At 43.5% G+C, this 24514-nt stretch overlaps 2 protein-coding genes across 4 annotated transcripts in view; both read right to left on the bottom strand.

Annotated features, from left to right (window-relative positions):
* SGK2 (serum/glucocorticoid regulated kinase 2) overlaps window positions 1–2058 on the bottom strand; it is a 41538-nt gene extending 39480 nt beyond the window's left edge. The window contains exon 1 of the mRNA XM_077335376.1: window positions 1814–2058. The gene's annotated coding sequence lies outside the window, so the exon portion shown is untranslated. The remainder of the gene's footprint in view (window positions 1–1813) is intronic.
* Window positions 2059–8371: 6313 nt separating this feature from the next.
* L3MBTL1 (L3MBTL histone methyl-lysine binding protein 1) overlaps window positions 8372–24514 on the bottom strand; it is a 46761-nt gene continuing 30618 nt past the window's right edge. For 2 of the 3 annotated variants that reach the window (XM_077335374.1, XM_077335375.1), the window contains exons 13-22: window positions 24240–24316; window positions 23643–23728; window positions 22968–23078; window positions 20954–21068; window positions 19433–19529; window positions 18939–19136; window positions 17981–18027; window positions 16514–16671; window positions 15959–16021; window positions 8373–14124 (exon numbers count right to left, since the gene is read on the bottom strand). In XM_077335374.1, the coding sequence (XP_077191489.1) occupies window positions 13990–14124; window positions 15959–16021; window positions 16514–16671; window positions 17981–18027; window positions 18939–19136; window positions 19433–19529; window positions 20954–21068; window positions 22968–23078; window positions 23643–23728; window positions 24240–24316 (1087 nt within the window). In that variant the 3' untranslated portion in view covers window positions 8373–13989. Of the gene's footprint in view, window positions 14125–15958; window positions 16022–16513; window positions 16672–17980; window positions 18028–18938; window positions 19137–19432; window positions 19530–20953; window positions 21069–22967; window positions 23079–23642; window positions 23729–24239; window positions 24317–24514 lie in introns of all 3 variants that reach the window. The other variant, XR_013230562.1, reaches the window with a different exon arrangement.

Here is a 24514-nt window from a genome sequence, read left to right as displayed (position 1 = left end):
GAAACTTATCACACCATATTTGAGGGTAGGAATATCGTTGAGGTTCCATTAAACCATAGACCATTGTGAATTGAAAAAGATCCATTGTAAATAATTTTTCATTGTCAGCATATCTACTGATTTTGCCCATTGCACAGTAGATTTCTGTTAGCAAAACTGAACATCTCATGGGACTCATTAAAGCCTAACAACATTTTATTATTTCAGCACTAGAGGCAAAGCCCATTGGACCCAGGGCAACAGCGGGAACTAGGATGCACACCTGCACTGTAGCCTTCCTGAGGACTGGCTACATGGCTAAAGATCTTACCCACCCCTGGATTCTTGAGGCCCCACCTCCAAACTTCAAGGAACATCCCTGACCCAGGGGTCAACAACCTTCAGGTGTGGCCTGGAAATGTCCTGGAATTGCAGGTCATCTGCAGAATATAAAAATCAGCTCCCCAGGGGAAGAATGGCTGTTTTGGAGGGGGGACTCTGCAATAACAACTGGTCTTCAGGCTCCTAGAGATGAAAGGCCTTGCTTCGGGGTAGCGAACTCTGTGGCACTGTGCCTCAGAGAGGTTGCAGGATGCCAATCTCCCGTTGGGACCTAGGAATTTGCTGGAATTGCACGTCATTTCTAAACAACAGAGATCAGTCCCCCTGAAGAAAAGGGCTACTTTCTCAAGGGGGACTCTCTGGTACTGGGTCCCATGGAGGTGCAGGGATTCCCAGGCTCCAGGTGGAAAACAAAGAGAAATGCTGTGTGTCACTAATTGCTAATAACAATAAACATCAAATAATTCATAAACTTGTCATAGTTTCTTCCTTCAATGAAAATATTTAATTGATAGCAAAATTTCCTTGAAGACCTGAAAACTTTTCAGTCTGTACATTCTTCAGTTCAGTTCAATATCAAAATAAATAACAGTTGTATGTTACAATCAAAGTTGAAACCACTGGTTGGCAAAGAACATACAAAGGGTTTCTCAATTACTGCCTCTATGTCAGCTTTCCTCAACCTTTTTACCATTGAGAAACTTCTGAAATATTCTTCAGGCTTTGAGAAACCCCAGAAGTTGGATTTCCAGATCTCAGTTGGACCCTAGCATTTCTGTCACTGTTCAGGGATGCCAGCCTCCAGGTGGGACCTGGAGAATCCCAGAATTAAAGCTCCTCTTCAGACTGCAGAGATCAGTTCCCCTGGAGGAAAGAGCTGCTATTAAACAAAGAAATGCTAAGATCAAAGCTATGAATCAGAATGCACATAAGAAGAGCCAAGGAAGACTGTGAGGTGCAAAGTGGCATCCAGTTGCTGCTGACTTATGGCAACCTCATAGGGTTTTCAAGGTAAGAAACATTTAGCATTGTCTATCTTGCTGCTTCTTTCAGCCCTTACATTTCACCTTTACCTTGGGATTCATCTTTCAGTACTAAACTACAATTTCAGAGCCGTTTTAGACACATAGACAGTTGCCCACAAAATCTCAAGGCAAAAGAAACTAGGTTTCTTTATATTTTAGCTGGACAGTTATCCATCTGACTTATCTCCCTTTGAAGGATATTATGCTCTTTAAGTACTATAACTTTATGCAGTGTTTAAAACTGTAGCAACCGCAATCTGAGTGATCCACAGACCAGTTATTTGCATTGCAACGCAATACGGTCCGTGTTCAAGGGGAGACGCATAGAGCACACCGCAGTGAATCAAACCCAAGACAGTGCCGTGAGTGCTAGATAGCTTGGGACAAGTTTTATTCCACATAACATCCCTTCTTTTGTGTTTCTTCAAACATTATCATCATACGAAGTATGAAAATACAGAACGTACCTACTAACGGAAGAGCTTCTAGGCCAGGTTCTCAAGGTCTCTCCGAAAGCTGTCGAATGCCATGTTCCACGCTGTGTCGTCTTGGTTGCAACCTCTTTGCCTGGCTCCTGTTGTTTTTCTTCTTCTTTTTTTATGAATTAGTCTGAAGGTCATGAGAATATTTTCAAGGAGTGGCTTATTCCAGGAAGTAAATTATTACTCTGCTGTTGGCTGACTGGGGTTGAAAACAGTGGAGGAGGACCTGCTTTCTGCTCAGAGAGATTAGAGGCTGGTTCAACGCCAGGGAGGGGAAAGCAAAAACTATTTCAATAAGGTGCTCTGTTTTCTGGAGGCAAGTCACATGCTGGGGCTGAGCGGAGGTAATTAAGACATGTGGCCTTTTGAATGCCAGCAGCAATGACAGCCGGGGAACTGTGAGTGCTCATTCATGCTGCTTTTCCCATCGGCACCTTGACCCCCCAGCAGCAGCCCCTGTTTATGGAGTGCCAGTTACTACCTAGCCGTGTCTTGGGGGTTCCCACCATCAATCATGCCCTGCAAGCTGACTTTTTTATTTCACGTGGTGCAGTAAAACCTTGTCCTATCCGGGCTTGACCATCTGCACATTCTGTTCCTTCTTTATGAAATGTGCGCCCATAGCCTCCAGCATCGCAAAGATAAGAACAAAGGCACGGTATCACCCGTATTTTCAAATTAAATATAGGGTTACGAGACTCCAGGTGTTGTCTAGAAATCTCCTGGAATTGCAGCTGGTCTCCAGGCTACAGATACCTGGATGCCACCTGCAAGCCCAATCCTGTTCGCTCTTGGAAGCTAAGCAAAATCGGCTCTGGCTAGGCTTGGAAGGGCGACATCCGAGGAACACCAGGGTCATGATGCGGTGCAGGCAATAGCAAACCCAAATGTCTCTGGCTTGGCAGCCAGACAATCTTAGGATCTTCTGGCTATATTACGCACATGCCATATGATAAACAATAACAATCCTCTGATGAAAATGGCTGTTTTGGTGGCATTGTACCCTACTGAAGTCCTTCCCCTCATCAAATCCCACCATCACAGGGCTCCAGCCCCTAAATCTCCAGGAATTTTGCAGCACTGAGCTGGCAAGCCTAATTAAATATCTCTGCCCAAACCCTCCAGTCATCCACTGACACATGAAGTGACTTGTGCACTGAGGTCTGATGGAGAGGCCCTTTTGCTTACTCCACCATAAGCAGAGATTCAGCAGGTGGCCACATGGGATAAAGCCTCCCACGGGGTGTAGGTGGGCCCTATTCTTTGCTATCTTCAAAAGGCAAGCGACGACCATCTTCTTTCAGTAGGATTTTGTTTTAGGCTAACTTTTAATTTTTATGTATTTAACATATGTTTGTTCCATCTTTTCTCCACAGAGTCACAGGGGCTAATGGAGCCACAACAAGCTGCAAGGTTGCCAAAACATAATAAAATAACACAGACATTAAAACCAGAAAAAAACCCTATGTGAACAGTGTAACCTCTAGCCAATGCCACTAGTTTTATACAAACTTCCTAAATGCAGAAAATGAAACAACAAAGGACTAGAACTACCACAAAGAAAGCCTTTGACCTAATTGTTGCCATATGATGATAGCTAATGTTAGTTTTCTGGAGGCTGGATTATGGTTTATTATTCTCTATGGTTCACAGTGCCATCTAAACCCTTCTAAGCCTGTTGGAGTCCTCAGTAGGCTACAACTCTGGCTAGCAACTCTGTACTGCTGCTTCCAATTTTTATTCTACTGGATATTGAAATGATTTTTATTCTTTTAAAAATGTTATGATTATTGTATGATATAACTTTAATGCAAGCCACTTCTAGAATGCTATTAAAACGGGGAGATGGATTTTTAAAAAATAAAGTGTGATAAAGACTTGGTGGGCTCCATGCTTTTAGAATTATAATCCATAATTATATACCTCAACAGCTGGGGTGGGGGATGGGAAATGCTCATCGGTATACTTGTCAACCTGAACAAATATTTGTGACCTGACATGCAGCTGCCTTCTAGTAAGTCAGGCCATAGGTCTATCATGGTCAGTATTGGCTGCTCCGATTGGCTGTGATTCTCCAGGGTCTTGGGCATTGGCCTTTTACATCCCTGTAGCCTGAATCTTCTAACTGCAGAGACCAAGGTGTTACCCAAATTGCTGAACACGTGTCCTAAAAACACGTATCTTTGAGCTCGTGGGGAATATTAGCTCAAATGCTGCGAGAGGGGGGTAACTTAGCGTTATCGGATCGTTACCTTTGTATACGAGGGTTTATTACGCCCGTGGGAACTCAAGGCAAACACAGATTTAAATGGTGAAATATTAATATAAGCTTTTATTGAAAGGAAAATAACAAAAAGACACACTAATAGCTAACACACATACAAGCAGTCCTATAGAGAAGGGGGAGGAAGAGTGGAAGGCTTGATAGTTACCTGTCCGAGGAGTGGTGGGTCAGAGGAAGAAGCACGAACCAGCGTGGGAGGTCCCGGGTTGGAAGACACTCAGAGTGGCTGTGTGAAGCCACAGTTTTTATAGGATTTTGGGAAGGGGGCTATGTGACAAGGCTCAGGTAAGCATGTGCTGGAAGTTTCCAGGGTCCCCAGAGATTAGGACAATACCTGGCCAAGTGGGGGGGGGGGGTGATGGCCGTAAATGGATTTGGATAAAGGTATTAATGGCTCTGAGGAAGAGAGCAATCAGGTCTAGCTGGCAGGGTGTGGGGAGGAGATATCCCCTGGCAGAGGGGCCAAGTGTGAAAAATGTTGCAAGACAAAGGATTTTCCTAGGAGTCCTTAGGCAAACAGGAGGAAGCCAGTCCACTCACTTAGAAATACAATTGGGGGGGGGGATGAGCTGATGCAAGCTTGAGTCCAGAGGCACTTCTGGGTCAGGTAAAGGCTGTCATTCCAAACCTAAGGCAGAGAGCAAGATTTCTAAGATGGAGTCTAGGGTCAGCCTGGCTTGGCTGACCCTAGCAGTGTCATGGCTTTAGCTTAAGCCTAGACTATTGTGGGGTGCCACTGGTTATAGAAGACAGTGTGCCAAGGCATAAGGCAGGGATCCTGCCATGCGTAACAAAGGCCTCTGTGCTTCCCTTTTGAGGCCATGGAGAGGGGAATAAATATTTCCAAACATTACTGTGGTTATCAAGAGAAAGGCTTGAAGGTGCCCTTACATGAGTGAAAAGACTAGCGATCCAGCACACGGCCAACAGCACTGGAAACCAGCAAGCAATAGTTAACTACTGGAATTTTTGTCTATTATCTTATTCTGTTATCTTGCCTTAGTGAAAACAAGGACTGCCTCTTCCCGCAGCGGCTAAAAGTTCAAATAAACAATCCTTACATCAGCAAGAAAGAGGTGGAAAGTTTTCTCAAGAAAAGCCTAGGAAGGCAATGCATTGTCCAAATCTGGTTTTGTATCTGGGACACCTGCAGAGGGACATGAGAGAGAACTTGCCCCAATAATAGAGCTGCCACAATTGCATTTATATCTCATCATTTCTCCAAGGAACTCGAGTTGGTGTATGTGAGTTTTCCGTTCTTTTATCCTTACAACACTCCAGTGAGATAGGCTAAGAGGGCAGATGATGACTGGCCCACACGTTTTATGTATGAGTCAGGACTTTTGAAGCCAGATGTCTCCAGTCCCTATCCATGACACTCCATCAGCTCTAGAATGGTAGTAAACAGAATTCCAGAGGGGACAACTGAGCAATAAACTATGTTCAACATATTAATGCAAGTGACAAAAGAACTTGTTCAACCATGCGGTCTAGATCACTGGGAAAGGATGTACAAGGAACTGACAGGGAGGATAAATGTGACTTTAGGAGTATGTACATAAAATTGGGATTTTTTTTTGCCCAAGTATGAGACATGGACATCTAAGGTGTGTACGTCTATTATAGCTCGAAGATTAGTAACTGCACCCAAAAGACACCAGTTATTCCCAGTTCTCATTTAGAGCTGCTGCTTGAAGCTCTACCTAGAAGTACCGATGTCATCCTTTGACAAAAAAACCAATATGTCAAAGGATCAGTTTATATAGTTATTGTACGCAGAGTTACACACAGGAAGAATATTATAACATGAAATATATATCCAAGTAGTTACAATGGCTATGCAATAGGGCAATATACTAATAACTAGGTTTTCAATCCACTATTTAAAGACATATTGAAATTGCCTCAAACCTTCCAATGTTTATAAGAGCCAATTTACATGCTATAAATATATGTTACAATCTGCATGATTTTGTCAGACACTAGAGGCTAATCAGGGCAGAGTCTGCACTTACTTTGTTTATTCCATTGTCAATTCTGTTGAATTCAGATCGCTTTGAACTTGGGTCTTCCTCTCCTCCCCCCTCCCCATTGAAACAGGAAAGTCTTCTGCACATGGTTAGGGTAGTTCAGAGGGGGGGGGAGCCAAGCCTCTTTCTTTCTTTTCTTGAAGGGAGGGGGAGAGTTGCCAGGCTGGGAGCCTCTTTCTTTTCTTGGAGGGGTGGGGGAGAGGATCAAAGAAGGCAGAGGAGGGAGAAAAAATCCAGGACCGACAGAAATTGAGAGAAATTAGGGGCTTCTCCTTTAAGGCAGGCTTGTCACATGACCAGGTGTGGCCTACCACGGAGCTTTCTTTCCCAATCCAGATTTGAACAATATTGAGCGTTAAAAGCACTCTACAATATCGCACAATAAAGGTAGGGTCACTCCGATCAATACTTCCTGCAGAAGGAAAATTTAAATCGCCCAAAATCCAAACAGAAATCGCATTCTGTGTAGATGGCAGAGACTGAATCGACCTGAGGTAGGAATAAAAGCTCCGTGCAAGTTCACTACATGAGTTCACTACAAAGAGGCAGGCAATGACAAACCTCCTCTTGTTAGCCTCTTGCCTTGAAAACCCTATGGGTTCTCACCCTAAATCAGGTGTGACTTGATGCCAAAAACCTTTTTGGATATTTTCAACTATAGATGTATTGTGATCTTCCTTCCATAGGTCCCACCTTCAGATATAGAATCATAGAATCATGGAAGGGACCTCACTTCTCCCACAGCTCAACATTCAAATTGGAAACACAACTGACTTCCCACGAATTGCATGGAGAAAATGGAAAAATAATATTTGAACTCTGTGGAGGGGACATTTCAGCGCTGTGAGAAGTTCTCAGCTCACCTCTAATGAAAACTCACATGACTGGTCAACAATGCAATCCTAAATACAGTTACATCTTCCTAAAATCAGTAAAGCCAATGGACTTATGTAGGTTCAATCTGTTTAGGATTCCTTTGTTAATCTACCAGAATTGAAAGTCACCAATTACAATTCTAAATTTAGTTTTTTGTCAATGTTACTCTTCAAAGATAAGCCTGGAGTTGAAATCCACACCATCTGACATCCCATGGCTCAGCCCATGGCCTTGTGCAAGCTACCGTAAAAGATCCACAACCAGACCAGAATAGGATTCAATTAAAAAAAAATCTATCCCACCCTTCCCTGGTTGGCTCAGGGCGGGTAACAACCAACATATAATTTTAATTTAAAAACATTAAAACATTTAAGCTGCCTTTTTCCTTATAATAATTTAAACTTTCAGAGATTGGTCAGAGTTTAGAGGGTTTTATACTGATGAATAGAGCCTCTTGTGGCGCAGAGTGGTAAGGCAGCCGTCTGAAAGCTTTGCCCATAAGGCTGGGAGTTCAATCCCAGCAGCCGGCTCAAGGTTGACTCAGCCTTCCATCCTTCCGAGGTCGGTAAAATGAGTACCCAGCTTGCTGGGGGGTAAACGGTCATGACTGGGGAAGGCACTGGCAAACCACCCCGTATTGAGTCTGCCATGAAAACGCTAGAGGGCGTCACCCCAAGGGTCAGACATGACTCGGTGCTTGCACAGGGGATACCTTTATACTGATGAATGGGTTCTCGGCGAGGAAGGTCAGTGGCTGCCACTGTAGGCCTGGTGGAACAGCTCTATTTTGCCGGCTGTCTAGAAGTATTTAACGTGGAAGCTAGTTTTATCTCTTTAGGGCTGGGGACCCTAAGCAGATTTTGACTGTTCAATTGTATTAACTTCTGGGGAGTATAGGGGGAAAGGCCAGCATGCTTCAAGGTCCTATTTTGGACCATTTCAGTCTGGTCTCCTGGGCTGACGTGTACAGGACTCTGGTTGCTGTCTGGCTTACCCCTGGATCCATGTCCCTCGTGGCTAGTAAAACCTGGTGATGAGGAGATCTGGGTCCCACTCTGGGACATTAGCAACCTGTTCCTCATTTTAGGGATTTTTGAGACTGAAGGAGGCCATAGTTAGACCACTCATGAAAAAAATAGGGCTTCACTCCTCTTCCCTTCTCCAACAACCATCACGCCTTCATTTCTTTCTTTTTCTTTTTATTTAAAATGATTGTTTAGTTCATATTGTGGCATTTTCAAAGCTTTTTGTGTCCCTCTTTAGGAGAAAAGCAAATTTATTGCTTTTGTTATCTTTGAGTATCCATTTTGACATTATTTGGTATGTACCCTAAATATTATTAACAAACCACAAACACATTATTTGTATAATTTCATAGTTCACATTTATTGTTATTGTAAAACACTGACAAAACATATCACATTTTGCTCTTATTTTATATTAACCTTCTGTATACTCAGGACACAAAGTTCCAGAATAGCTGCACTGGATACAATTATAGTATTTCCATCATGAAAACACAAAGGTGCAAATATCAAAAGACAAATTAAACAAGTGCAAATGAATGAAAGTGCAAAAAAGCTTCAATGTCATGAAAATGCCCCTTCTGAAAACACTTTTCTTTGCCTTCTGCAAACATTGCTCCTTAAAATAAAGGGCTTTTTGCCAGGGTCTGTCACAAGTGGACAGACCTTTCCCTGTCCTTCACATTTTAAATCACAGGACTAAGAAGCCTTGGTAAGGGGGAAAGGAAAAAATGAAGGACAGCTAAGGGTTTTTAAAGACTTTCCCATCTTCCATTGCACTGAAGCCCTAACTAGTCAACCTTTTGTAATTTGGATTTCTTTTTCATTTCAAAAGTGCTTGAAATTGGATCTTGGGGAGGGTGATTTAAATGTGTGTACAAACCAACAGCATGAGCACATTTGGTTTCTTGATCCAGCAGCTGGAACTAGTCCCCCTCCTCCAAACAAAACCAACTACCATACTGTGAGCCTTTGCAGGCCCAGAGAAAGGTTTGGTAGAAGTTCATTAATGAACTAACACTGTGGCCCATCTAGGAGTCTCCACATGTCAAGAAGCTGAGACTGTATCCCACTCCTCCTATTGAGGGGTGGGGTGGGGGGTCACTGAAAATAACTCAGGACTAAAACAAGTATGTGGCACACTTGATGTTTTTATACTGAAAGGTTCAACATTTGGACAAATTATTTTGTTTCTGCTCTGGAATCCTTTCCCTCTAGAAAGCTGTCAGACCTTGAGCCTACATGACTTCCAGGAGACGGATTGATTTTTAAAATATCTGGTGGCCAGGGCTAGGAAAGCATAGGGCACAATATTGGTTCTAATGTCCCCAAATTCTTAGATAGGTCAAATTAAAGGTCTGACAAACCAATCTGATCAAACTGCTTAAGGGGTTTCAGCTGGTTTGGAAGAAGTTTGACCACAATCTGTTTGGGGATGTTTCTGGGAAAGATATTCTGTTTTAAGTGAAGAAGTTGAGTCATGTGCTCCAGTAAGTCCTTTCTAAAGTGCAATCCTAAATGGATTTACATCTTTCTGATTCCATTGAAGTCAATCGATCCAAGATTCTGTAATGTCCTGTTATAATGCTAGGCGAACATGCACCAAAGGGGAGATTCAACACAAGCAGAAGATCATGTAATACCTTGTCTTGTTCCACAGAAGCACATCAGGCCTTACCTTGGTGAATTTTTCCACAACTAGAACGATGCTAATTCTCATCCATTCCTTGCAAAAACAAGAACAAGAGAATTAAGCCCATCTACTGATGTTCACTGGGATAAACCAGAGCTGCCACAACAGTGTTGAAAATAATTAGAAGAGGCCTGTATTGAGCCACCATGTTTGTCATTCCCCCATTTACTTGGAGCTATTATTCAGAGCGGTACCATGAGCAAAAGTGGGGAGGGCTTCCAACCCATCTGCATTGCCTATCTGGCTGATTGTCTTGCTTAGGCTTAGAAGAGGTTCCTATGACCACAAGTGCTAAGAACTAGAAATGACTGCCTACTGTGCAGAAATCTATAAGGAGGCAAGTAGAGACCACATCTCCTATGAGTAGTTGCTCAGGAGACATTTTAGCTGCCAGTGACTCCCAAAAAGGAGCTTATTAAGATTTTTGAGACAAAATAACTCCCCAGGTCCTTCAGCTGATTGCCAGTCATGCCAGGATCATGAACATAGGAAGCTGCCTTACACTTACTCAGGCCACCAGTTGATCTAGCTTAGTCCTGCTCCATCTAGCTGGCAGGTGCCAAGGACTTTTAACTGGAGTGGTAATCATTTCAAAGAAAGGCTCTATCAAAATACAACCTACTGGAGTGGAAATTCTGAGAATCAGTATGGCACTTGGGTATTCTTAGGTATTCTACTCATACTTCAGAAGCACTGTAACTCACCAAGTTATTATACAATGAGAGAATGTACCGGTAGTTGTCTATAAAGAACTAGCAGATCAATCAGAGCCAAGACATTGGCTCTGATTCGCAGTATCCCCCTCCCATATTCTCTGACATAGGCCACCTGGAAATGCTATATGCTTCCAGAGAATACATGAGGAGGTCAAGGCTACCTTCCTTCTCTTTCTCCCTCACAGACTGCCTTTCTGAGCTAATGGTTCTGAATGCAACCCTTCCAGATACAGTGTTGAGCAAACACAGGAAAAGGTCAGTTCCCTTAGATTCCGTCTGTCTCTCTTTTACGCACCCATGCAAGCTATGACTTTGATTTAGCTTTCTTTACATAGAATGACAGGGTTCCCAGCAAGTTTCAGCAGTAAGTAGTCCATCATTCTTGTCAATTACACCTGCAATTGTCCTTGATCTGGATAAACTGAGAAGCTTCACGCTTCAAAGGATGAGAAGTATGGCATTACGTACCAGTGGCAGAAGATAAACAGGATGGAGTGCTTAAGTTCCAGGTTATTTGAAGGAGTGCACCCTGCCATCAGCTACAGCTATTTTTCTTCCTCATAGACACATGCACACAATGCTCGCAACTTTCACTTTTTATGCTTACTTCCAGTAAGGATCATTTTCTTTTGGAAGAATTCAGGGCTGTTGGGTGCAATGACTCCATTCCTGGTGCAAATCCCCTTCAGCCTTCTCCCTAGGTGGCATAAGAGAGAGGAAGACGCGTCCAGCAGGTAAAGCTTCTAAGGCCAATGGCCACAGGAATAACATTTGGCACCAAGGACATCGAGCAGTCACCTCCTGCAGTTCTGATTACAAGACTCATCAGAAAGTTAGCTCCCCCTGAGCCAAACAACAGAATCAGATCCTACTAAGTCAGAGAAGCAGAACTCGCTCCATCTAAAATGTTGCAAGAGGTGTCCTGCTGTCAATGACTCATTGCAACAGTACCAGGCATGGCCTCTAGTCCATTATGCACACCCTGTTGCTATTGAAGCAGGTCTTAGAAGCAGCTTTTTGGAACTAGCTCTCCAGTTTTACAATTGCAGCCAATGCCATTCCCATCCATGGAACCAATAATCCACTGCCGTTCCCATCTATGGTGCAGATGGAGTTGAAGTCTGCCTTTCTTTCCAGTGCAAGAGGCATGTATTCATTCTTGGAAACTTATGGACGATGCAAGAACAAAAAGGTCTTTCTTTCCTTCTTTGCACGGTTTGTTTCCTGCAAATACACTGACTGATCAGTAAGCGAGTTGTGTAAACAGGACTTCCGTCACAACTGAGTCTGAAAACAAAAATTTCCCTTCTAAATCCCATTGAAAACCATCATCTAGGTAATCTTCAGTGCTCCTCTTCATCATCATCTTTCAAGGTTGGCTAAAAGGACAACTCTTTGGATAAAGGGGATTTTTTTGGCACCATATACTCAGCAACCAGTTGCATCCATTGGCAGGAATCGATCTGGAAGTGCAGATATTCCTGCTCCCCAACATTATGTCTCCCAGCAAAGAAAACATCTAGTGACGTTCAAAGGGAAGAGAAACTTTTAAAAACAGACTAAAAAGAAAAGCTTACAATGTTAAAAAGAGAGAAGCTGGGACCTGCATTTCTCTTAAATGGCAAGTGGCCAACCATTTCACGGGAAGGCCGCAGGTGGCCAAGCATTTCATAAATATCTGAGTCAAAATGCTGCATTTCCATGGGAAGCTTTGCATGAATTTGACCCAAGCATAAAAAGTGGACTTCACAGACCACAGTACTATGAGACATTTTGCTGGTGTGTGTATGCATGGTAAAGAACATTTACCCCACCTTTACAGTTTGAGGAGAAACAGCAACAACAACAAAAATCTTCATGATCTTAAGAAATTCCATACACTAGGAACTGTATGCAGTGCAGTGGTTAGAGGGTTGGGCTTAAATCCAAACACCAGCCTGGCCATGAATAGGAATCCATAGACACCGCTGTCTTTTAACCTAAACAGACAGGATGATTGTAAAATGAGATAAAGATCCAGGGTAAGAAATGAATTGTACAATAACTGAAGTTAGAAAATGTTGTCCTGGATGTCCCATCATGGGACGACCCCCATATTAATATTATTATTAATAATAATACCATTAATACTAATACAACTGGAAACTTGTTGCTTGTGAGTAGCACCCAAACCGTGCTACCTGAGGTCACCTTTTTACTTTGCCTAATAGCAGCATTGGCTTTGCTACTCAAGTCTCTTCAGGTAACTCTACATAGCTAAAGCAGCTCCACAGAACATCTATGGCCATCCATCATCATCCAATATCAAGAGGATCTCAGAAATATCAGCAAATGACATCCCCCCCCCTCCCCATGTGTAAGGTAGTCACACAGAAACAGTGTTTTAAAAGGTCTCAGAGCAGCCCCACGCAGAATGGCTCCAGTTTAAGACGATTTTGGTCAACTTAGACCAAAGTCACTCTGCACGGTGCTGCCCTGCACATCTTGGAACCTTGTCAACCAGCACAATGTAAACATTTGGCACATACTGAATTCAACTGCGGATGGAATCAAAATAAAGAATCTGAAACCTAACATTTTGTACAGGATTTCCTTCACATACTGTTCAACAGCTGCCCAACTAGCGGAGAGGGGTTTAAGGTAGCTGTCGTACCCTGCCTTGGTGCTATTCGCCCTTACTTAGTGCTAAGGCTGTTAGATTGCCTAATTTGTTTTGTTCAGACGCCATAGAACCTTTTTTTTTTTTGCTTCATGCAGACCCCAAAGACTGAACCAGCAGAAAATAAATCAAGGAACCCTATTTTGTTCCTCTCATTCTCCATGGATAACATGGCAATTTTACAAGTATTTAAATGGTGAGCACCAACATATCTTTTTTTTTCAGTAGCAGCATTGAATCCATAATTTCTAAGGTGTATTTAGTCCAATAGTCTGTTCTAGAAGGACTAGTACCCAGTTCTTCAGCAAGTCCCTGGATGTAGCATCCTCTGCCCACCAGAGAAGTTCATGGTCAAAACCCTGATCATTTGAGGCTGACTTTTGCCCAGAAATATCAGATGTTAAAGCACTTCCAAGGATTTGAGGCTATTTGAAATTGAGTAACTGGCCGCAATGATCACTCATAAACAGATAACTTTCTCCTCATCTAAAGCCCAGGCACACCTTGTAGGAAGAGTCAAAAGAGCTAAATCCAAGGTAGGTTAAATCCAGTAGCAAGCCCAGTCTCAGTCCCTGTTCTGTGCCTTTAAATTATCAAGAGAAGGACTTGGCTGGATCTGTGGCTTCAGGAAGGACACTGCTAGAGCTCCAGTGCTTGGCCTGGCAGGGCAGTATTCCGAAAGACCAGTTGGAAAGGGAGAGAGAAGGAGAAACAGACAGGGGATGGATTTGGCATGTAAACAAAGATGGACTCAAAGAGAGCAAGTTGGCAGGATTTTACAGCTGCAGCAAGTCAGGAAAGTTTCCACTCTGCTGAGACAGAAAGACGAGAGTTCTGGCAGCTCCTGTAGGAGGAAGTCAAATGCCACTCATGGTGGATCACTTTAAGGTGTCATCAGCATTTTTGAACATGAGGATGGCATTATAGATTTTCAGCGCTGGGCCAAGCTTGACATTCATGATCTTCACAATGTCAGCCTGAGTCAGCAAAAGGAACGCCTCTCCGTCGATCATCTATGGGAAACAGAGATCAAGATGTCTGTTTCTCTCTCATACATAGGTGCACATCCTCATAAAGAGCACTCTTATCTTCACCCAAGCCTTATTTCAGAATCAAATGCAGTGTTTTGTTAAGTGTCTCACATCTCAGCATCTGATCTGCACCACAAAGCTGTTTCATTCCGGGCCTTCTGTATAGGTAATGTCAAGTGAAAGCGGAGCAAATATACACTGGTGCCTTCCAGCTCGTGGCAGTGTGGTATTCTGAGAAAAGGGCACCTGCCTCTTTCACGAACACTGACCATGCTTATAGCTATATGTTGCATTGCCCAGATCCAGAGAAGTTGTCCCTCAAGTCAGTAAGGTGCATCCAGACTGAGTGAAAGACAATAAATGCCTTTTGAAAATATCAACAAAAAGCAGTAATATATTCAACTTTAGAGAACACGAGGAGGGAACCTATGGAGACCTACTGAGTGACAGGGGAAGGAGAGAGTAATCTTCTCCTCCAGCTGGTCTGTCTTCCTGAACTGTCTTCACTCATCTTTCCTGCCTTGCAGCCTTCATAGCTGGTCTTTATCTGATTCCTTCCTTCTCCCCCACTTGCTGTTCAGCTTGCCTCTCCCTACTTCCTTCTATCCCTACAACTCACAGCACATTTCAAAATGAAACTGCAGTATTTATCTAGATTACCTAGGGAACTGCAGACTGTGGTCTGAGGTTGCCTAGGCAATCCAATATGGCTGCTGAAATTTTGTGAGGTAATCTTATGACATCTTGGCATTTTAAAACTATGTCTTTTTATGTCCTTCTATATTTAAAAATATATATTCTTCCACAAACCTGATGTTTTCCCTAATCAAAATCAATAAAAATAAAACTAATGAGCATGAAAATAACCACTAAACCTCCTGTTTTGCTGCTCATCCAAAAATTTCAACCACATTCCTTTCCTGCCTACTGCAGAGCAAAGCTACGGCTTACTGCAGATATGCAGCACAACAAAGTGGCAAAGGAGTGGAAGAATGCTGAAGGGATATAATGAACTCTCCCACCTCAGGTTACAGGTAACGAATGATGTATTTCAAAGTTCCCCTATATTAATAATTCTTTCCGAATGGAAAATAGCAAACCTAAGAAAACATGAAAAGTCTTCACCTAGCCCTTCCTCTCAATATGCAATTTCCTTTTTATTTATAGGATCTTTTTTACATGGGGAGGGATTACAAACCTGTAGTCTACAATGGAACATCACATTTTGCCATCTCAGATCTCCAAAACTTTCTGCTGCATAGACCAGCCTTAATTCGTCATTGCCACAGAAAGTGGAGGAGTTCTCCGGTTGTAAAAGGAAAAATGGATGCTATATAACCCTCAGTTAGGCCATCGGTTTGCCTGGATAATTTCATGATTGGTCTTCATGGTACTACTTTGTTTTTGGAAATGCAATGGGGGTATCATATCATTTTTTCCTCCTCCACCCTATCCTCACAATAACAACTTTGTGACATAGATTAGGCTGAGAGATTGTGGTGGACCCAAATGCAGACAGCAAGAGTGGGGGTTCAAACCTAGTTATCCCAGATTCCAGTCCGATACCTTTAGCCATGATGCCATGATAGAATTCAATTCATTTTTTTAAAAGCATGTCAGCCACCTCCTCACGTTAATCGCTATCTCTATCTGCTTCTTGATTGGAGCCCAGAGGAAAATAATGCCCCAAGAGAGTGCAAATCAGGGTTTAAAAATCATCCACCCCAATTCATATATAATCCTTCAAAATGCCGTCATCCTACTCCAAAAGCCAATGTCAGTTCTACCTCATAAATCTAAGGACCATTTCCTTTACCTCATCTTTGAAGAGTTTTGCTTGGTCCTCACAACCCGTCAACGTCTGTACAAAGCTAAAGACCTTGTAAGAAAAGACATACAAGAAATTAAACACACACTCAGAGAAAACCAACCCTTCTCCTCCTCAGCAAGTGCAGATTTCCAATTTCCACTTGTCAAATGATCATAAAACTAGGTCTTCTCCTATTCATAGGGGCTCACTAATGGGGCGTGAGGAAGGGATATGTAACCACTTTCACAGTTGCTGGTTTTCCCTTGAAAAAATCCCACTGTCTCCTTTGACTTCCCTAAATTCTGACATTTTGAGTTGGACTTCAGAATAAAAACTAATTTAAAAACCCAACAGATTCCTATGAAATAAAATGAAACCCAAATTACTAGGGTTTTAGAGTCTTAAAAGTCTTTGGAGAGCCCAACCTTTTGTGAGAGCCCTCCCAGCTAACTTTTCTTTAAAAAAGCTATGGAAAGAAATTAGGGGTGGGGGTAGAAGGAATACCCCCAGGAACAAGCTTGTGCTTTTACTGATCCATCCCCACCTTTCACATGTTCTTACCTCATCAATGGTCCATTTGGCCACCGTAGACGCTGTGATCCCAGCCACACCTGGTAGGAGCTTACAGTGCTGTTCCCAGCAGAGAGACAGGGAACGGTCTGGGTGTGCTGATAAGGCTGACATGAAAAGAGATTGGTGCATATTGTCTGAAGAAATGGCTGGCAGGGACACCAAAAAGGATTATCAGATGGATTGAAGTACAGAGTAGTGGGTGACAGAACTACTGTTTACACTCCTATGTGTGCTCTAATATCTGGTTTGGCCCCTAATCTCCCCCTTCCTTTGGCTTTTACATGTCTAAGATACATGATTGCCACAGGACCTGAAACAGGGACTGAACAAGGCTAATATGTAGTTCTGCTCCTCACGGAACGTATTTAAAGGTACTGGTGAAACATTCAGTACTCCTTGTGGGTATGTAATTCTTCAATCCTGACACCAAATGTCTATGATAAATAGATGTATGGGAAACAATTGACAGCAGTGCATGGACAGACAGAAGGATAAAGCTATGTCTTATCTCAACCTTAGCTTTTTGACCTATGAAGGCTGGACCACAAGTTTCTGTTTTGCATTCAGGCTCCAAACCCAGAAGTAAATATCACCAGGTGTGAAAGCCAGCGGGGGTACAGCTCTTTTGATGAGAGAAGGGATAGAGTTCAGCTCCCTTCTCCTTCCAAGGGTGCAGCCATTATGTAAAGATCCATCATTGTAGCTGGTTTAACTCTCAGATGTGAGATGGTAAGGATGCTGTTTACAAGAAGAGGGATCAGTTATGCAGGTTTCAGAGATGTAACTGTGCTTCTGCAATAAGCCAAATATGTCAGTGTGGAGCTTTCCACCCAGTTGGGGACAGTGATGATATGTCAAAAAGCTATCTGAATGAACTGAAAGGGTGGTCATGTAAATATGGAGCAGCACTTGCACAGTGGTCACCTCTGGAGGGTAGACTAATATATCATGTGAGCCCTAATGGGTCTCCAAAGCTGCATCACAGTTCATTGTCAGCTGGTAGTTGTATAAAGCCTTCTTGGGGGTCAACAGTTGGCACTGGGAGGAGGTAGCCCAAGGGCTGAGGGAGAGATGGGTTTTGTAGCCTGCTGGGCGCAGGGTTCTGACTGAGCAAAGTCTGAGAAGCAGCTCAGCAGCATCTGTGCTTTCCTTGGAAACAACACCTTAATCCTTCTCACATTACATTTTAAGAAGGTTTTAGTCACTATGGTGATACAGAGGATTACTCCCATGTTGCATAAAGAGGAAACAGCTAGGCCATATTGCAACAAAGCCACTGCTCAAAATGAAAATCACATGCATCCTGGGTACGTTATCTGTTAATTTTACACGGCAACTTTTATTCCTGAAGTGCCCCCTTAACAGCTTATTCATCTGCCTTGCAACACAGTTCTTACAAGAGAATCCTTCTCTTTGCTTACATGCCAAACAGTGACAAAGAATACATGTGCTTACTTTGGAAGTCTTCCTGCTGGATTTTCCGGTATTTGGGAGGCCGCCCTCTAGAGGAACAAGAAAAGCTTTTTTTTCCAAACTACCAAGGGCTCCATTGGAAGGCAAGGAGCTATAGTAGGCCACGTTAGCTGATCCTTAGTTCATATGTTTGGAGTCTTCTGCGCTTTTTTAATTTTTTTAGGGGACAATAATCATGTGAACTTGGCCAGCTACATTATCAACCATGTGCATAGGGTGCCTAGGCCACAGGAAGCATCAGTGCCTTGTAGTTCCCTCTAAACATATGAACTGGGGCAGGACTTTCCAACAAGAAGACAAAGATAGTAGTTATAGGCAGAATGGGAAACACCAACCTTTAGTTGCACTGGTTCTCAAGGATTGGGATGTTTGATTTCGGGGAGGGTAATCGAACAACTCAAAGGGGATGCAATTGTCCACTGAGGAATGGGATTATAAGACAGGATCCTAAGAAACTTCTCCTTTCCTTTGGAAACAGATTCCTCTTACCAGCCAGAGTATATGGTTGAATTTCCTCCAGCAGAAGATCCTTACATGGGAATTATAGAGATGTCTGTTCTCCTGAGACTAAGCATTCCTTCTATGACAAATGCTAATGCTTTGTTCTACTAATGTATCCCTGTGTGTAGTTTTAGAAGGAGAAATGTCTTGTCCTGCTCCTTTTGATAATGCCAGGTCTATAACATAACCCTGATCTCCAGATCCTTGGAGACAGATTGCGTGCTTTGCTGTGTCATGGTGACTGGTACTGGGGGAAGGGGGTGAGAAGAAGGGAGACTCAGTGTGAAAGGAAGGACCAGATTCAGAAGCTTTGAGAAACACTGCTATAGGGGAAGGACAGATGCCTCTGTACAAGGAAGCAGCAATGGACAGAGCTCTCTGGAACAACTCCCGAAGGGATGAAGTGAAATTTTTTTACTTGTATGTTTCAACAGCTTACCTTCCATGGTGTCGAGATTTTTTCCTCTGAGAGAAGCCAATCAGATTCCTCTTTCTAACCGAGTTCTCAGTATCCGAGAGATCCATCTTCACTCTTCCCTGGTTCTTCTCGGCTAGGGGGCACCCTGAGATGCAGTAGTGAGCTGTAAACCTGCCTGTCACATGACCTGAGCCATCACAACCGGGTGTTGGGCACTTTCTGCAGAACAGAGGAGGATAGAGGAGATGCATGGTTCTGTGTATGTTTGGCAAATTGTCCAAAGGGCAGTTCAGCTTAAAGGCATTCTCCTCTTCTGACTCACAAGGCAATCAGCAAAAGAAGAAGGCTTATACTGGGCTTCCATACAGGGCTGGTGGGTATTATGCTGTGTATAACAGATCAAACTGACAATACTTAAGTCATGGACACCACTGGGTGCAGCTCAGGGCAACCTAAACTGATGCAAGCTACGAGTTTGCAAGGCATTCACTTTGAATCTTCTAGGGAAAGCTTACCTGTGAAAGCTGTATTTGGAACCCTTGGTGCTGGGGAGGGTCTTACAGGCCAAGGTTGGACAGCTCCCATTGGCAGAAGATGCGGGTTCCTTTGGCCCTGCACGAGGGAAAACAAAAGTCTGGATGATGAAGAAGAAGAAGAGTTGGTTTTTATTTGCTGCTTTTTTCTACCAGAAGGAGTCTCAAAGCGGCTTACAATCGCCTTTAATTTCCTCTCCCCACAACTTCACCTGTGAGAGAGGTGAGGCTGAAAGAGTCCTGACATTACTGCTCGGGCAGAACAGCTTTATTTTGATTGTAAATGGAATCTCTAGGTTTACCCATGTTGATTTTCTAAGCAAGGATTCCATGAAAGAATTTGGGTACAATACAGAAGTGCAGAACTGAATATCGTGTTAGCAGACATATATTTGGATGAGATGATTTTCAGGGTAACTCTGAGCAGAGCTGCCCCTTGTAACTTCATTGATGTCAATGGACTCTGAAGAATGTAATGCTGCTCAGTGCACTATAATACTTCCATTTTCTAGAGATCTGGGGGCAGGGGGGTTGCCTGGAGAGGGAAGGAAACTCAGCCAGAATGCAATGCCGTAGAGTCCATACTCTGAAACTTGCCCCAAGGGAACTGATGTCTGTTGTCTGGAGATCAGCTGTAATTCTGGGAGAACTCCGAGCCCTGCTTGGAGATTGGGAACCCTAAACTGGAAGTGAACTGGCCTGAACAGAAAGGGACTCGATTTTGCAGCACTCAAAAGTATGAGATGGAGGGGGGGGGCTATACAAATGAAAGACACAGGGAATTCTGGAGGCAATCAGAAGTTGGCAGGAAAGCTGAAACGAGTGCTTCATGGGAAAAGATTAGATAGTTTTAAATTTTATTTATTTAGGCATTTTTATCCCACTTCTCACCTCAGTGGTGACCAAGGAAGCTTAGACAAATGTAATTTAAACAAACAAATGGGGGGGTCTTGTCCCAGGTTGAATGCAGGAGGTGCATGAAGACAGGGCAAAAGGAAACCTGGAGGGAACCTACTCAGCATCTGAGTTGGGGGACTCTGAAGGCACAGAGGTGGGACACTATACAATGAATAACCTCAGATTCTCAAAAGAAAGAAAGCAAAAAGGACACCGACGGCCAATGGGGAGAGACCCACATGTTCTGCATTTTATTTAATCAATTAGAACCCCACCTTTCTCCCCAATGGGGACCCAAAGCAGCTTTACAGCATTCTCCTCTCTGCCATTTTACCTGCACAACAACCCTGTGAGGTAGGTTAGGTTGAGAGAGTGTGACTGGCCCAAGATCACCCAGCAAACATCTGTGGCATGAGTGGGGATGGGACAGAAAGTGGGTTTGGAGTCCCTGCAGGTAAGCTTAGAACCAGGGGCTGGGGCTTTGTCCTCAGAGGCCCTGGCAGGGGCAGCCTGTTGCTGTTCGCAGTGAATCAGTTCATGATGGCTGCCCTCATTTCACAGATGGCAGAAACAGCCCTTTGTGAGTTGCATGGAGTTTGTACTTACTGAGAGGAGGCTGCAACGGATGTCCGGTTTTGGAGCACCATCCCACAGGATGAATGTCTGGGTGATCTGAATCAATCCAGAAATCATAGATATGGCTCCAACCATCAAAATGGATCTGTAGGCAGAAATCAAAAAAATTGCTGTTAGATTACAGGATCCTTCTCCTGAGCATCAGAAAAAGAATGGAAGGTGATGAGAATCAGGTTGTCAATTCTAGAGGGGTATTCACAGAGTGTCTTCTAAACATGTAAATGCTTTTCAAAAATTATTTTTAAAAAATATTGTTTTCATGGTGGAAAGGTGGAGACCTAGGTGAGTAGCAGGATTCCTCAGAAGTAGCATCTTAAAGACTAACAAGATGTCCAGGGAATAAGCTCTCCAGCGTCAAAGCTCCCTTTGTAAGATACAGGTAGGAGTGATGAACCCTGAGCCCTTATCAGTCAGAAGGTGGGAGGGATGATGCAAAGAAGAGAGTCAAGATGCATAGGTACCATGCATACTGTTATCAGCTTGATTAGAATTGCTTAAAGGTAAAGGTAAAGGTATCCCCTGTGCAAGCACCGAGTCATGTCTGACCCTTGGGGTGACGCCCTCTAGCGTTTTCATGGCAGACTCAATACGGGGTGGTTTGCCAGTGCCTTCCCCAGTCATGACCGTTTACCCCCCAGCAGCAAGCTGGGTACTCATTTTACCGACCTCGGAAGGATGGAAGGCTGAGTCAACCTTGAGCCAGCTGCTGGGATCGAACTCCCAACCTCATGAGCAAAGCTTTCAGGCGGCTGCCTTACCACTCTGCGCCACAAGAGGCTCTAGAATTGCTTAGGGACAGAAAATCAGCCTCCAGAGATGCAGTTTTTGTTGTAAAAGTGTCATGGAGATCTCCGACATGATATTTAAAAGCAAAATGTGTGCAATTCTCTTCAAAATAAGGAAATTAAATCTATGTCTCCTACCCAACCCCAGCAACACAAAGAAAAAATGTGGGTTGTGCTCAGGGTGTTATATTTGGAGGAGCACAGCTCACTCAGGAGTCAATCCTGTCCTCGGTGACTTTGCACTATGCCTAAGTGATGGAATAACAAAAAATACTTGCACTTGAGTGCAAGTATTCTGCACCAAGAAAAGCTCTTTTCTGCAATCTAAATTGTACAATTTAAAGACATCTACATGAAGTTGTTTCATTTGTATGATCTGTTCTGGTTTTGCTAGCCAGTGTGATCTATAGTCAGTTATGTAAGGTGCTGGAAAAATTGCACCCTCCCTCCATCTGTCAGAGATTTCAACTGGCATTGCCAAAACACTTCAACGCCTATAGGCCTGACCATAAAGTGTAGAAATCTGCTTTCCCCCAAAATATGAAAACTGAGATTCTTAGTATGCTGAATTCTATACCCACTACCACATTGTGTAGCTTTGTAGTGTTTGTGTACAATGCCAGAATACACAAACCTTGAGATAGCAGTGAACTGCGGGTGGGAAACAAGCTTAATTGGGTATTCCTCCCACTTTAGCTCTGTGGCAAGGAAGAGAAAAAATGCCTCTTATTTCTAGAGTTGCCAGGTCCCTCCTGACAACCAGTGGGGGGTGGGGGAGACTTACAATGAGAAAGAGGAAGGCTCAGACCACATGACATTTCACAGGAAGTGATGTTATCATGCTGTATGGTCAATGCAACACTCTCATATTTGAGCAAAAACTCTATGACAAAAACAGTTTCTTCAATAGAGTTTATGCCCAAATACCAGAGTGTCACCTGGGCATTGCTGGTGGGATGACATCACTTCCTGTGCAACATCAGCAGCATGACCTCGGTTTTCTTCTTTCTACTGGTAATTCCCCTTCCCAGCCATCTGATCAGCAGCTGGGGGGGGGGGTGAAGGTATGGCAGTAGGGGACCCCCCCCACCTCCACTTATTCCCTCCAGATGCTTTTATTTTATCTGTGTCTTATCACAAAACAAGAAAGCAGAGGCTGCACACTCATGACTGACAATAGAGCCAGAAGAGAGCCCCACCTTTATCCTGTAGTCTTCGACATCTTCCACACTGGCCACTCGAATCAGGGAGGGAGTCCTTCGGTCTACTGCCTCTAGCTTCATGTTAACCAGGAAGCCATGGGGTTGCCTCTGGAGGGGGAAAGAATGAGGTGGTGTTGGAAGCCTAACTGCACAAGCAATATCTTCTCCCTGACTTATTGTGTCCAAATGAGGGGGCTTCAACATGAATCCATGTTTTGCTCCTTATTTGGAAATGGTGCCCAAAATGCCCTCCATTTGTTATTGGGCTGCCAACCTCCAAGTGGGGATTGGATTTCTCCTAGGGTTACAACTGATCTCTATAACTACATAAATCGTTTATTTAAACCATTTATTCCACTTCTTCTGGGGAAAAAGGCTGCTTTGGAAGGTGGACTGCATGGCATTAAACCCTCCCTAAATCCCACTCTCCCAGGCTCCAGGTAGTTCTCCAGGTAAGTCTCTTGGTAGTTGGCAACCTTTATCAGTAACCAATCACAGCACGGCTATAAGCCCCTGGTAGCTTGCAGCTGCCACTGATCTTGGTACAACAAATTGATTCCCAGGCACCAAACCTGATAAGCAAGCATCAAGGTGGGATCCCACTCCCTCACCCTCCAAAAAAAATATTTGCATATGTATGGTAGAGGCTGGAAGAAAGAACAGGCTGCTTACCACCTTAAAGGCCCAAGTTGGCACTGCAGAAGCCCCTGTTTCTGCTAAGTATTTCTCCCAGCTGAAGTTCTCAGGGTCAGGGTAGTCTGGAAATGAAAGAGTCTGCCAAGTGACAAGCTTTTGCTAGAGAATCCTTCTCTAGTGGGAACAAGCTCAAATCGACCTGCAGCCAAGCACAGGTCTCCGGCCCGTTCAAAATCGACCCTGCCCCTTTCCCTCCTCATGCAAAAGAACATTTGAACACCCAAATGTGCTACAAATTTCATCTGATATATAGGCATTCTCCTATTCCTAAAGTAAGTTGAAAACTGAACAATAAATTAAAAGGCATACTGAAATGATCCCTTTCATTTCCCAGGAGTCAAAATATCCAGAGTATCCTGAGCTGTTATTCTGTCTGCATTCCAAAACTTCACAGGTGACTTTATTCGAGTCAAAAAGGTATGCATTTTGTAATATACAAATGACCCAATTAACTTTTAGTTAGCAGTGTCTATGCTGATTTCGAATAAATCTCCAGGATGGGATAAGGGACAAAACAATGGGCCTAGAGACACCTGTGACAATGAACAGAACAGGCAAGGATTGCATATTCACCTTGAGGAGGTGTGAGGGGTTTTCCATTCTCCTCACACCAACCAACTGGGTGGATATAGGGACTGCTGGGATCACACCTGCAGTATAAACAAATTAGTTAGACAGCAAAAGTCACTAGGAATTTCAAAAGGGCCTGGAACTGAGGCACGTGTTAATAATATAAAACGCTGACAGAAGGGGGAATTAAAATCTTCAATAGCTTCCCTTCCTCTGATTCCTGGAGAAGAAACAGTTAAAAAACATCCTTTCTCCTGAGTAAGTTTGTTGTTCTGAGT

Source organism: Paroedura picta, chromosome 4 (assembly GCF_049243985.1).
Source record: "Paroedura picta isolate Pp20150507F chromosome 4, Ppicta_v3.0, whole genome shotgun sequence".
In the NCBI taxonomy this organism is placed as follows: Eukaryota; Metazoa; Chordata; class Lepidosauria; order Squamata; family Gekkonidae; genus Paroedura; species Paroedura picta.
The sequence above is the reverse complement of the archived record's forward strand: the minus strand, read 5'-3'. Positions and strand labels throughout refer to the sequence as shown.